The sequence below is a fragment of the Homarus americanus genome, unplaced genomic scaffold (genome assembly GCF_018991925.1).
Source record: "Homarus americanus isolate GMGI-L3 unplaced genomic scaffold, GMGI_Hamer_2.0 scaffold30535, whole genome shotgun sequence".
Lineage (NCBI taxonomy): Eukaryota > Metazoa > Arthropoda > Malacostraca > Decapoda > Nephropidae > Homarus > Homarus americanus.
Window position 1 is genome coordinate 14,672,567 of NW_024732440.1, and position 15,184 is coordinate 14,687,750.

Below are 15,184 nucleotides of genomic sequence, written 5' to 3' on the forward strand. Positions count from 1 at the left end.
ACAAAATTTTTGACCAAGTTCCAGGTTGCTGATCTGACTTTCTGTCTCATTTACACATAATTGCAGGGTTTCAATTGTTTCTTACTTTGATGACACATCATACATAAATCATTTCTCACTCTTGATTTTTTAATTTTCTTTTATTTATTTATGGCTATTATTATCATTATTATTATTATTATTATTATTTAACATTTTTATTAGTATTATTAATATTTTCTTCATTATAATTACAGTAGAACGTCAATTTAAAGCGATTCAATTTAAGATTATTGATAAAAAGCGACGCCCACAATTAAGGACAATGTTTTAATTTAAAGCGAATCTTTCCTATTTTGCGCGAGTCAATCTGGCGCATCATATTTTAAAATTCGCGCCTAATGTTTCTCTGGGCACGCTACACTGTCCTTAGGGCAAAGCTGTATTGTACATGTACTAAAAATAATGTACTAAATGATTACTAAATTTTTTGTCTAGTGCAAACTATAGCATGATTATATTCAAATTAATCACTATCTTATAAGAATTCCAGCAATGTAAATTATATTCTCCCTGGTCACTTCTGTGACATTTTATAAAAACAAAAAACTCAATATAAAGGACATAAATAAACAAATAAATACTGTACTTCACCAGACCTTTGGCACAACTGTCAACGTGTCACTGTCACCCCCCACCCCCCCCATCTTCCCAGCCAGGGTTGGGTGGTTATAGGCTTACAGTTTTTATCTTATATAATATCACCGACTAAAGTTAGGAGAATATAATTTGCATTGCTAGAATCCTTGCAAGACAGCGAATAATTTGAATATAAACGTCATATATTTTGCACAAGAGAAATTTTTTTTAGCCATTTGTAATAAAACTAATTAGAACATGTCAGTTCAGTGACATTTTATAAGAGAAAAACTTAGTTACTCTTAAGGACAGAAAATAAATAATCACTAGACCTTGGCATCAAATGTCAAACATATCACCTCACCTGATTTATGAGTGTTTGTTTTAACATAATACTGTACTACAAAAAACAATGTTTTGTTTATTCTAGGAGATGGGCTGAGGTGCATCTGGGTAGACTCTCAGTCTTTTTAGTATTTGTGTTTCTCTCAAGTACTAAACTAAATATTCCATTGAAACAATACAGTGACCCCTCGGTTAACGAACTCAATCCGTTCCAGAAGGTCGTTCGTTAACCGAAAAGTTCGTTAACCGAAACCATTGTTTCAATGGGTTTTTGGGTAATTGGTTCCAGCTCACCGAAAATTTCCTAAATTCAACAAAAATGGTAGAAAAGTTCACTTACTTTGAGGTTTGTATGTAGAAGGCTCCTGGATGATGATGATGATGATGTGCATTTGAAGTGGGAGGTGGAGGAGGAGAAGGGAGAAGAGAAGGCATTGGGGTGGAAGAGAAGTCACCCCATGGCACCATTTCACCCATAAAATTTTAGTTCTCTTGGTGTATTTCAAGATTATTTTCTTTAAATCAACACTGCACTGCATTATATATTGTCAATATGTAAAATGAATTTCAAAATGACCAATAATTTGCTTGGAAACACAGAAAAAAAGCATTTAGTTGAAGAGAGTCTCAAGCAAGATGTTACCTCCAGTGAAAACAGAGAGAGACTAATGCCTGTTTGCTGTGTTAAGAGGCTGGATGCCGCGCATTAAACTAGTCACTTTACCTTCAATTATGTTCAATAATGTTAAAATGACTAAAAAATTGAATATTAAACTTTTAAAATTATTGAATAGTATAAACTTCTTGATATTTACTAAAATAGTAAGGAATTTAAGCCCTAGAACGATTAATGTATTGGCGGACTGATACTAAAGCTGGTTGCCCGGTCAGTGCAAGCGAAAACATGTTGAGGTCGGTTCGTAAGAAATTCGTTAACCGAATTTTTGTTCGTTAACCAAATTGAAGATCCTTATGGAAGGCAGTTCGTTAACCGAAATTTCATTAACCGAGGCGTTCGTTAAACGAGGGGTCACTGTACTTCAATTTAGTGCGAATTCAGTTTAAAGCGACCTGTCTTGGAACGTATCTCGTGTTATATCGACGTTCTACTGTATTCGTTTTTATTTATTTTTATCAATTTTACTATTATTTTATTATATTTTTGCCCCCCAGGCCTTGATGTGGTTCATTATAAAAAACAAAAACAAAAAAACTAATACAAATAAATATAAACTAGAAGTACCAAAGCAAGTAAAACACTAAAAATGTGTCCAAATACTGTACACATGCTATACTGTATTGACTTGTTAGCAAATGGGAGGCGGTAGATTTTAACCATTCAACAGCCACATCATTGAGTACATTTTCAAAATGCAGATGAAATATAAGTCACCAGGCCCCTGCAAAGGCCTGGAGCTGCCTATTATCTATCAAGCTATCATGCAATCTTATTTCATTAATACACCGTACCGTACTTATCATTGGGAGTGATTTAATGATGCATTATATTCTTCAGGAAATGGAAGGGATACAGTGAATTAGTATACAGATTTGTCTAGCCCAGTGTAGGTGAATCTGAATCATTAGCTTTGATAATGGCTATCAGATGCATATTTGTCAACCAAGTAAAAATGGCTGCTTGGACAGAGTTTGTCTCCACTTCCAAAACTATATAACCATGTGTGCAGAGGCACTGTGTTTAGAGAAAAAGAAGGACAACTCACCAACTGCACTGGTTAACCATTACCCCAGAACACAATCTGCAAATCGATAAATACTCTCCCTCTCTTTTACAAAAAAGTGAGCTCAGCAGCATCTTCAGGAGACAGGAAAGGTCGCCTACGTTACATGCTGCATGCTTGCATCAGGCAGTAAATGACGCATGATCCCGTGGTGTGTGGCCTAGAGTTGCTTGAAACACTCCATAAAAAATCAAGCTAATTGTACTGCATGTAATGCCATGAGGTACTGATAACATTTCATCATGGATATATCCGTGATCAGCGCCAACCTACACCTATTGTTTATCAATGATATATCCGTGATCGATGCCCAGAAGGTTAAACAACTACCCATATGACTACTGTTTCAAGGTAATCATGTGAGTTTGTCAAAGAGAGAATTTCTTTATTACTAGTATGTACAGTATTTTATCTGTACAGTTACAGTCAAAAGTTCTGTCATCTATTCTGCTGCTCCACGAACCCCAAGATTCAGACTCGTGAATCCAAAGCATTTATGGACAGAATAATGCATCAGTGTTACTGCTTTGGATTCATGAGTCTGAATCTTGGGGTTCGTGGAGCAGCACGAGAGGCAACATGACTTTTGACCGTGACTGTACATTTACTTCACTGTATGGTGATGACTTAATTACTGTAGGTTCATTCCAAAATTAATGATATACAAGTTATACTTACATTGGGGATAGAAAAACCAAATATATGTATTGGTTTCTCGTCAAAGGTCACTGATAATGGTGAAAACTTTATAAAATCTGTCCAAGTGACATTAAGACCTGTATCCAGGGAAGTTGTTACCACCAGGAAGGATGGGGCACCATGAATACCCCATAAGTGATGAATAGAATCATTGTTTCCAGTGGCAACAACATGGATTAACCAAGGTTCTTCACACTCTGGAAGTCCTTCACACTGAGGGTTGACATCTGGCTGTGAAACCTGTTGAAAAATTTGGAAGCCTTTGTACAGTACTGAATTACATAATATTTCAACCCCATACTTTCTCCAAGAATTGAGACAATAATTATGAAGATGATCAATATAATTCATACAAGAAGAAAAACTGACCCATAAACTAAGCCCCCCTTCTACCTTTGTCATCTTTAGCAATATTCAAAATTTGCACAAGAAATTTGAGAAGAAAAAATCTGGTGATGAATTTGCAATTGAGGCAGCATGACTCACTTAGGAACTGGCAACAAATCACAACTGTGTTTTTGTAACAACTGGTATGGACATTAGCAGTGCAAGTTACTTTCAGTAACTTTTTACTTATCCACATACTGTACCGGTATATCATATGATAATTCTTCTCCATCACACAGCACAAAGGAATTCATGATAAACCTCTATTTACAGTACGGTAACAGTACAACAACCTCACTAAGTTGTACAAACTCAAATTGTTAAACTATTTTGATGTACACATGGTAAAAAAAGTATATTACAGTGCCACTTTGTGTGAATCATTATAACACCACAGACGAAGGATTTTTGACAGACCTACCAAGACAACATAAACCGTATTTATCACTTCAAAATTCATCAGACCCAAATGGGAAGATATATTTTCTTGTGTGTACCTTCAAATATGTCATCATTGGAGTTTCTACAGTACAATACTGTACAGTGTTTGAAATTTAAAAAACGGTTAATACATATCCTTTTTATTTTTATTTTGTTCATGTACTGAACTGTACAGTACAGGTTGACAACCCTTTATCCGAAATTCCAAAAACCGAAAAGCTCTGAAAACCGAAAGTTTTTTTGTGGAGCAATTTTTTTTTTGTTTTTTTTTTGACAGCCCACCCGGGCACAGGTCACTGACCCACATCGGGGCCTGGGGGGTGAAAATGTAATACTGTAGTAATAATAATTATAATAATAATGTTAATACAGTAATAATAATAACTATTCATAGCACAGTAAATAAAAATTTTAATAAAAAATACACAAAAATAAAATAAGAATGATAACAATGATAATAATAACAATAATACTGTACTAATAAAATAATAATAAAGAAATACAAGAATGAAAAAAAGATCAAAAGTGAGAAACACGACCTAGACCTATGAATTATTATTATTATTATTATATTTTAGCCCCCAGGTCCCAATGTGGGTCAGTGACCTGTGCTCGGGTGGACTGATCCCTGTCTTAAAAAAAAAAAAAAAAACCCTAACCATTCTGAAAACCGAAAAATTCCAAAAACCGAAATGCATCTGGTCCCAAGGATTTCGGATAAGGGATTGTCAACCTGTATTTTCAAATATTTTCCCAGCATTACTAAACATTCCATCTTATTAGAGGTACAGTAGTGTAGTAAAATGTTTAAGTGATTAGAAAAACAACTCTGAATTTTCATAAAACTCCATGTTCAATTCTAATTCAGTATGCTAAAACATGGTGCATGACTTGTTGACATGCTACCTACAAATTTATGGGGTTAAACTATCTATAACAGCCTTTGCCTCAAAAACTCAAACTTTTCCTTCTTCTTGCAACCACGCCTCAGTTCAGCCCATCCCGAAGAAGGGTGACCATTCCATTCCCTCTAACTATCGCCCCATTGCCCTAACTTCATCCCTCTCCAAGATTTTTGAAACTATCTTAAACTCATTTTCTCCATCACCTTGAAAGCTTTATTCTTTTGTTGGATCACCAGTATGGCTTTTGCCAAGCGAGATCTACTGGTGATCTGCTCTCCTACTGCACCCATCTTTGGTCATCCTCTCTTAGGGGTTATGGGGAAACTTGCGTCATGGTCCTCAACATCTCCAAAGCATTTGACAGGGTATAACACAGGACTTTGCTTTCTAAACTTCCCTCTTATGGTTTCACTCCCCCACTTTGTTCTCTGATTTCTAGCTTCCTTGAGAATCGATCCATGGCAGTTGTTGATGAGGGATCGATCTCTCGCTCTTTCTCTACCAATAGTGGTGTCCCACAGGGTTCTGTTCTTTCATTTACTCTCTTCCTTCTTTTAATCAATGATTTACTTCACACTACAACTAATTCTATCCATTCTTACGCAGATGATTCTACTCTTCTTCACATTTTTCCCTCCCCCCTAATTCTCAAACTAGATCTGTTTCTAGAGCTGATATCATTTCATCTATTAATGCGGATCTGTGCAGCATCTCCAAATGGGGAAGTAGAAAGTTGGTTAAATTCAATAGTAATAAAACTCGGTATTTACCAATTACACTTTCCAAATTAGATGATCTCCCTCCAATCACATTTCAAGATGCAATCATTCTGCCAAATTTTAAATTAGATATGCTAGGCCTCACTATTTCCTCTAATATGTCATGGAAGCCACACATCCACAACATTGTTAAAGCCGCCTCCCGAAAGCTGGTAATGCTGTACAGTTGCAGTAGCTACTTCACTCCTGAGCAGATACTTCAAGTTTATATGGGATTCAATCGCCCTAACTTGGAGTACTGCTCTCATAACTGGGGTGGTTCTTCTCCTGTCCAACTGTTAGACAGGGTGGAATCAAAGGCATTTCATCTAATTGACTTTCCTCCTTTAGTTGATTATCTTTCTTCCCTTTCTCTCTGCTGCAATGTTGCTTCACTCTCTCTCTCTTTTACAGGTACTTTAACGGGCAATGTTCAGTGGATTTGACATCCTGTGTACCGCCGGCAAGGCCGTGGGCTCGTAACACTCATCTTGCCCGCGCTGCCCAGTTATAGTACATCCTTCTTTCTTCACACAGCCAAACTGTGGAATGCTCTGCCTTCTTATGTGTTTCCATACTTATACAATGTCTCACTTCAAAAAGCTGGTTTTCCGGCATCTTCGTGGTGTAGATTAATATAATCTTTTTTCTTTTCTATTCTTAATTTCTTTTTACTCTAATTTTTTCGCCCCCTAGGCCCTGTTGTGGGTCGATGACCTGTGCCCTGGTGGAGTATTCCCCGTAAAAAAAAGAAGAAAAAAGTTATGTACAGTGAACCAAAGATGCATCAGCCCCACCCTTGGTCTCACACTTGCAATTTTACCTGGCAACACTTGGTGAAGTAAGGCTGTATGTAATGGGACTGTGATTGGTGGATCTACTTTCGGCTGTATCACTGTCAAAGGTAGCATTTTTATAATAAACTATTCAGTGTTACTTAGGGTCATGACAATTTTCCAAATGTTCGTATAATTGTTGTACGCAGTAATCTCCCCATTAGCTGGAATTTCCCAGTTCCCAGAACTTTCCAATTGCTGGAATTGAAATCAGCCCAGAATTTTTCCTGATTTTTTTTTTAAATTCAAAGTCTGCGAACTAGTTTCCGAGGTTGAAAATCCAGAACATCTCTCCAATTTTTTTCCCAAGTCTGGGAACAAATTTTGAGGATGATACTGTATAATAATGTACAATATTCAATTTCTGGAAAATTCCTGACACTCTCCAAACTTTTCTGTTCCGGGTCTGAGAACAAATTCCAAGGATGAAATACAAGAAGGTACAGTACAGTACGTTACCTGAAGTGTAATGTGCAATTTCCTGAAAAATCTCTTCAAACCTTTCTGCTCCAGGCCTGGGGCAAAAGTTTCCAGGAGTTACAAAAGATTGCATCATGCTCCGTGTCCTCTTATGCTTGATGTTTGGGTGGGAAGACCGCTTGGGTAACTCTGGCTGTAAGTTCACGTGCCGAGATTGTCTAATGCTGTTATATGACTGCAGGGGATGCCTGTGATAAGCTGATGCATCTCCAAGATTATCCTCTCCTAAACCTAGCATGATGACACACTTAGTTCATAGTCTGCTGCCATTCTACAAGGTTGATCCCTCGTTTGCTCCTGTTTTTGCATAAATTTTCATTATGCAGAACTGTACATTTCTGTACCAGTACACAATCAGCTAAGAAAACAGTGTTAAAGAAGTTTTAAAATATAAACAGTGATTACAGTATCGTATGTATTTTACTGAAAATCAACATTATTTGTGTGAACACCATATTGTACATATGGTACCACACAGAGCAGAGTGGACAATGTTTGAATAATGTAACCTAAGCACCGTACATACAGTAACATGCTTAGCAGAGTGAACAGTGTTTGTGTACTGTAGTATTGTAAGTAGTGTTTGTGTATATGTACTGTACTGTGTATACATGCACAGTACATGCTGAAAGCTACAGAAAAAACCTGTCGCACCAAGGGGTCACAGAGGCTCCCAAGCAAAAAAATCGTCCAGATATAAAAGAAATTATGTTCTAAACAGTAATTTTCTAAAAACATGCTGGTTAACCCACAACCCTGTTCCAAAGTACTATCAGCATATTACTGGATGGATACAGATCACTGTATGCATGTATGCATAGGGAGGATAAAGGTAATTGCACAGTATAGATTGGACAAAGGTTACTGTATACATAAGGAGAATTAAGGTAAATTTATGAGTTAAAGTTTGGTAAGTTTCCTTGGTTAGGTCAGGTTCTGTGCTTTCTCATTTCCATTTTCATATTTAGCATCGTTCAAATAGTATCTCTAGAAACTTTGGTTCAACTCCATAAGATGTTTTCCACCTTCACTAGAAATACTTTACTCTACTCTATAGCATTTCCATCAGCAATTATAGTTTTTAGTTAATTTCACTTTGCTCTATCTCCCTATACAGTATAAGTATCAATATTAAGTTCCATGGATGGTCACTACAGAATATTTACCATATTTTTTACCATATTTTTTGCTCTATCTCCCTATATACACAAATCAGTACATTATAGAGCTGGTGAACTTTTTTTCATCCAAATCAATTATTAAGGTGGCAATAATAAATTTCTATATTAGCTGTAAATAATTTAACAGGTATTATTGTATAAGTTGCCACCAACCGAATCTGGAGATTTTTTCTTTGCAATCCATAGTTCAGACAATTTGATTTCGCAATTTTTTTCCACAGATGTTTGTATCATAGTAAGTACAGGGGTACTGTATTTTAAAAGAGGTGACAACTTTTTATTTTGGTATTACTGTATTTTACAAGTGGACTCTCAAAATATGTTTGCAAATCAATTGGTGGTACTGTACAGGTAACTCTAACCCATCTCTCACTTTTCCTTATGACATTTCTATCACAAATTACATGTAAGCAAGATACTGTATTTAACATTTTTGGTCTGGAGTTCAGGCGAGGCAAGGCACACGTCTTATTGAACCAATGAATGTGTTTGATTCTTACCACTGGGAATATTTCACATGTGTACGAGTGTAGGTGGCATTATTGGTTAAATGTGAATCATAAGCAAAATGGCTCGTGTGTAACGGGTGCAATCGACATTATTGGGCAGCAAATGCAAGGTTTTACGATAATAATTCAGACAGTGCTTTGCCCAGTGTAGTACAGTGAAAAATCCTGTCTCTTCCACAAGGACAAACATATTTGGTACTGTGATTAGTACGGTATTACAAAGTCCCAAAAATAAATAAGTGTGCATTTAGTGTTTCAGACTATAACATACATACATATATATATATATATATATATATATATATATATCTCGTGTTATATCAACGTTGTACTGTACAGTAATATCTCCATTAACCAGAATTCCTCAAACCTGGAACTCTCCGAAAACTGTAATTTTCTTGGAAAATTGTTCCCAAAGCCGACTTTGGAAACGATTTTCCGAGGGGCACATTTTCCAGAAAATTCCGAGAAAATTTTCCTGATACCCGGATAATTCTGGGGATGGGGATGGGGTTGTTTTTCTGGGTTTGTGAGATGAAAGTCAGGCGCATTTTCTGGAAATTCCGAGAAAAACTTTCCGTGAACCGGAAAATTCCAGGGATGAGGGATTTTTTTTTCCGGGTCCAAGAGATGATGTAATGGGCAATTTCTGGAACTTTCAAGAAAATTTTTCCGTTATCCAGAGAGTCGTCTCGTTACCCGGAAATCTCTCATTCCCGGAAGTGCTCTGCACCAATTGTTCCGACTAACGGAGATATCACTGTAGTAAAAACTGGCATAATCTAAAAACAGACACAGAAGCAAATTACCACATCCCAAAACAATTTTGGTGAAAAATTAAACACCTAATGGGAACCTCCAGCAATGAATCAAACTACATTTTAAAAAGCAATCAAATCAAATTAACCGAACCGAAAGAACAAGAACCCAAATTCAAGAAATATTTGAGCAAAATATTTCAAATAAGTTACAAAGAAAACCTGAACTTCTGTATGAATATCGAGTGACAAGTAACCAATTACATGACACGCACAAACCACATCTGGCAACCGGGTCCCAATATAGACATAAACATACTCGACAATCTATCCCCACTGATCAAACCAATCACCGCAGACGACATACACAGCACAATAAACAGTTTCAAGAACAAGGCTCCAGGCATCAGTAAAATAAACAACCTCATACTCCAGCATCTACCAAACAACATGATCCACCAACTCAGAAACATTTTTAATGCATCACTCGCCTCTGGTTACTTCACAAGGAAATTCAAAACAGCGAGCATCAGACATACCAAAACAAGGGAAATCCCCCACACAATCATCAAACTACAGACCAATCTCTTTTCTAGAAACACCGGGAAAAGTCATAGAAAAAATCAAGAACCACCAACTGAGAACACACCTCGGAACTTGAAGAGAAATACAATCCCAGGCAGCAAGGATTTAGAAAACATAGAGGAACCCATACAGCCATAGCCCTAATTTACAAAAACATAGCCAATGCAATGCACAATAGAGATCAATGCAACATACTGTAGTATTAAGGGACGTAAGCAAAAGCATTCGACAAATACAAAAAACCACCCAAGAACTTTCCAACAACTTCACTTCTTCCCTTTGCAACTTCCTTGATAATAGATATGCAAAAATCATCATTGGCAACGACATAGGCCCAAGCATCAAGCTATATAGTAGAGTATCACATGGAAATAACCTCTCACTAACACACAACACAATATACACGTTTGACATGCCATCTCTTACCCATGGAGAATACATAGCCTATGCTGACGACATCACCTAAATCATCTGACATTCAGGCAAGGCCAAAATAATGATGGCACAAAAAACAGCCCACGCCATCGAGCACAGAAACAATTATGAAAATAAGTGTTTATTTTAAACTAATATGCAGAAGCTAAAGATCATTCAAATTGCCAAAACAAATCGAACACCAATCATAGTCAACAACGAACATATACAATACTCCAACGAAGGCAAAATACTAGGACTCAAAAACAAGAGCAGGCATGACAAAACACATAACACAACGCAAAATGCTTACCCAATCAAACTCGCAAAACTACGAAGATTCAGCAAAATAATCACCAACATTCAGCTACACCTATTCAAAGCACTTGTCCGCCCCCACCTGGAATACCTGCCAATACCACTCAGTACGATTAGCAGAACCAGTCAACTTAAACTCCCAGCAGCACAAAGCAAAACTATTTGTAGAGCACCAAAGCAACTCCCAGCAGCACAAAGCAAAACTATTTGTAGAGCACCAAAGCAACTCCCTCCATACACCACCAAAATACAAGAACTTCATGAACTATACAATATTGAACCACTGAACATGCGTACACACAGGCAAGCTAAGAGAGTTTGGATGAAACTTGAAGAGTTGAAGGATCTAATCTTCTCCCAGTTAAAAGAAGAAACAACAGCTGGTGGTCTAAGAGCCTCCATTCTAACATAGAAGAACCAGACTCACTTTATAAATATATATATGAACAAATAACACCCTTTAACTAACATAAATTAACACACATTACACTAATAATGCCTAGCTAGCTTAGCTCCCCCTCCCCCCAGCCTCCATTGAGCAGGAGGATGCTTGCTATGTATGGCCACCACCCCAACTAATCACCTCGACTCAGCTAGGTGGACAGCCCACCTGCTATTACTCCCAACCACTTTACTTCCCGTTTCTATTCTTTCCTTCTCTCTTTCCTCTCCTCTCTCATGGCAAAGTCATTTGCCACTTTACTTCATTATCATCATCATGTACAAAAATTATATTAAAAGTTAAAAACCTGACAAAAGCTAGACCAAGCTTAGGGTAAAGGGCTAACTGGATATAATCTCACATGATAGAGAATGACAAAAATGGAACATTGAATACAAATAGGTAAAGTAAATACTGTACTGTACTTGAAATGTCCAATTGTCTGTAAAAGACTAATAAATTTGTTCTTCATAGTTATGTATGTCTTTGCTTCTATGTCTACTGATTTAAAATTACTTAAGATCATGCTTTGAAAATTAATATTTTTTGTTTCAATACAGAAGTTGATCAGCTTGTTAGGCTATATTACTGTTCCATGATGCACTCATGGAACTAATAGATGTAAAACAAGCTAACTACAGTCCTGCAATGGTTATTTTAGTTGCTCATATGCATGGAATGTACAATTTCTCACCTTCAATGGATGCATGACCATTTACTGTGGATGAATTACAATTTACTAACTGACCTATAATATTTACAATACTTTAATTTAATTAAAAAGTGATAAAATGTAGTCTGAAGCTGAAAACCTGCTGATAACTTTAGTTCTCAAACAAAGTCTTCAGCTTCTCACGAGTCAAGAAAATTTTATCTTCATTTAACTTAGCTACTGATTCTCCACCTATGCACAACTCTAACCCATGTTCATCCACCTCTACACAGTCACTAGTTAATCCACCAAGGTTGATATCATCTGCCAGTTGTCCTGGCTTAGCTTTCAGTGCATAAAGGTAACCCCCTCCACCAGCTCCAGCCAAGGATATACCCGCACAATGATCTTGTAGAGTAGCCATTAGTTTGGATACCTGAAAAAAAAAAGAAGTGTTCAGGTCCTACATACTATGGAAAGAATAGTTTTCAGTTTAATTCCCCCTATCACCTGTGGAGGAGATAAGGGTTTTTAACACTGTTTATCCACACACATGCATCTGTGAGTGTGTGTGTCAGGGATCTTGTGACTGCAACAATTCAAACAAACAGATATTAATGAACACATAACCTTTCTTCAACACAGATGGTAGTATTCAATAATTCCATATACAGTATATGGTGTGATTTTTATCGATATACTGTACTATACCGAAACCATTGTTTCAATGGGTTTTTGGGTAATTGGTTCCAGCTCACCGAAAATTACATACAAACGAAAAATAAATGCAGTAAAGTACACTTACTTTGAGGTGTGCATGTAGAAGGCTCCTGGTTGATGATGGGAATTAGAATGGCGGTGGAGGAGAAGGGAGAAGAGAAGGCATTGGGGTGGAAGAGAAGTCACCCCATGCCGCCATTTCACCCATAAAATTTTAGTTCACTTGGTGTAATTCAAGATTATTTTCTTTAAATCAACACTGCACTGCACTATATATTATCAATATGTAAAATATATTTCAAAATGACCAATAATTTGACTGGAAACACAGAAAAAAAAGCATTTATGTTGAAGAGTCTCAAACAAGATGTTCCTTCCGCTGAACCTGTAAACAAACTGACGCCAAGCTTGGTGTGTTGAGTGGCTGTTTGGCGCGCATAAAACTAATTTCCTGACTTCAATTATGTTCAATAATTGTTAAAATGACTAAAAAATTTAATATAAAACTTTTAAAATGATTGAATAGTACAACCTTCTTGATATTTACTAAAATGGTAAGGAATTTAAGCCCTAGAACCGATTACTGTATTGGCGGACTAATATGACAGCTAGTGAGCAAGCGAAAACGTGTTGAGGGGCGCTCGTAAGGAATTCGTTAATCGAGGGATTGCTCGTTAACCGAAGTGAAGAATCTTATGGAAGGTAATTCGTTAACCGAAATTTCGTTAACCGAGGGATCACTGTGTGTATATATGTGTGTGTGTGTACAGTATATATATATATAATCACCTTGCTTGTTTCACACCCAGATGCAACCATTTTCTTCAATCTCCAATAGTTATTAATACAGGAGCCCAGCATCTTGAGGTCTTCTCCAAGCATGGCTCCAGCAGCTTGTAGAGCCAACTGTTGAAGCTGTGAGAAGCATGATGTTATATTCGGGTCACGGGCATACCAGTTACGAATGACTGTCTGAAGCAGGTTTCTTGCAAGACGGACCTGGAGAGGACATACAGTACAGTATACAGTATATACCATACAATATACGTATATTAAAATAAAGCATCTAGGTTAGGTCCAAATAGGTCTGGTTAGGTCATCTAAGTTACATCTGTTTGGCATTTTTTGTCATCTGACTTTACAATTAGGAAATTTAACAACACTGAGCTAATTTGTGCCAGCCCTGTCACTTATCCACAGGATAAAATTATACCTTCCCAGTGTAGAGTAAGAGAAGATGGTCATTGAGGGAGCTGACAAATTCCTGTGATAGAGGGATCTTGTAGGTGGACACTGTGACAGGAGTTCCCTTGCTGCTCACACCCAACTTGGCTCCTCCTAAAAGTCCTCCAACCTGCCATTTTAATAACAAATAGACAATTGATATACTGAAACCTGTGTGTCTCTATCGATGACCAAGTTAAAAAAAAAGTAGTTTTAAGATTTGGACATTTGTGGAGACCTTATTTTCATACAGGACTGTACTTAGTATTTTATTCTGTTTACATTGAACTGGCATGAATTTTCATACATATATAATGTGTGGTTGTTATTCATTTAATAACACTATAGAATTATAATAGTTAATTTTAACAAACCTGGTCCTGCCATCCCCCACCAGTGGTGAGCCACTGTTCAATGCACAGAGTTGCATGGATGAGATGTGAGTGACGAGGTAGTGGATACCCCAGCAACACCACAATGGCAGACAACAAAGTTCCAGCTAGGAGACTGCTGCCTCCAAGACCTGATCCTTGGGGCAAATGTGACCAAACTTCGATCTCCACACCACCACCAAACCTACAGATAGATAGTTAGTTAATTTATTGACACAAAAATTACAATAAAAAAATAATACATAAGTACTGTACATAAAGTTACACATGCAGTCTCCAACAAAATAAATGATAATTCAGCAAACTACAAGGTGAAAAATTCATTAAATATTAAACAACTATTCAAAACCTTTTACAATATCATGTGCATAATTACACATGTTATAGAGCACGTCACAGTTACCCATACATATTTACATAATTAAAATATTGTGGCCATAAGCAGCACAGAGCATTTAACAATTTACATTTTTACAATTACAGGTAGTTCTGCTATAACGCGATAATTGTGTTCTTGTAAAATATCGTGTTATAGAAAATCGCGTAATAGAAATAACAGGGCTTATGGAGAAAATAGGGTTAGGTGCAGATTACTCGAAATCGAAAAAATTTAGTAGTTAGCCTAACACAAAGGATAGCACAGTCTAAATAAATGTTACATTCATATCTAATAATGAAATCATACAGTAAATGTAACACTTTACCTTGAAAAAATATGAATGTAACTTGATGGGGGAGAAGGGTGATTTTGAGGTTGATAACATCGAGCTTCTCTTCA

At 36.7% G+C, this 15,184-nt stretch overlaps 1 protein-coding gene across 5 annotated transcripts in view; it reads right to left on the reverse strand.

The window, feature by feature from the left end:
* Positions 1-2,114: 2,114 nt before the first annotated feature.
* LOC121868856 (L-fucose kinase-like) overlaps positions 2,115-15,184 on the reverse strand; it is a 43,375-nt gene continuing 30,305 nt past the window's right edge. For 2 of the 5 annotated variants that reach the window (XM_042369843.1, XM_042369845.1), the window contains 4 exons: positions 14,389-14,590; positions 14,004-14,144; positions 13,580-13,789; positions 2,116-3,644 (listed from right to left, as the gene is read on the reverse strand). In XM_042369843.1, coding sequence (XP_042225777.1) covers positions 3,348-3,644; positions 13,580-13,789; positions 14,004-14,144; positions 14,389-14,590 — 850 coding nt within the window. In that variant the 3' untranslated portion in view covers positions 2,116-3,347. Of the gene's footprint in view, positions 3,645-9,291; positions 12,507-13,579; positions 13,790-14,003; positions 14,145-14,388; positions 14,591-15,184 lie in introns of those variants that run through there. The other 3 variants (XR_006089471.1, XM_042369846.1, XM_042369844.1) reach the window with 3 other exon arrangements.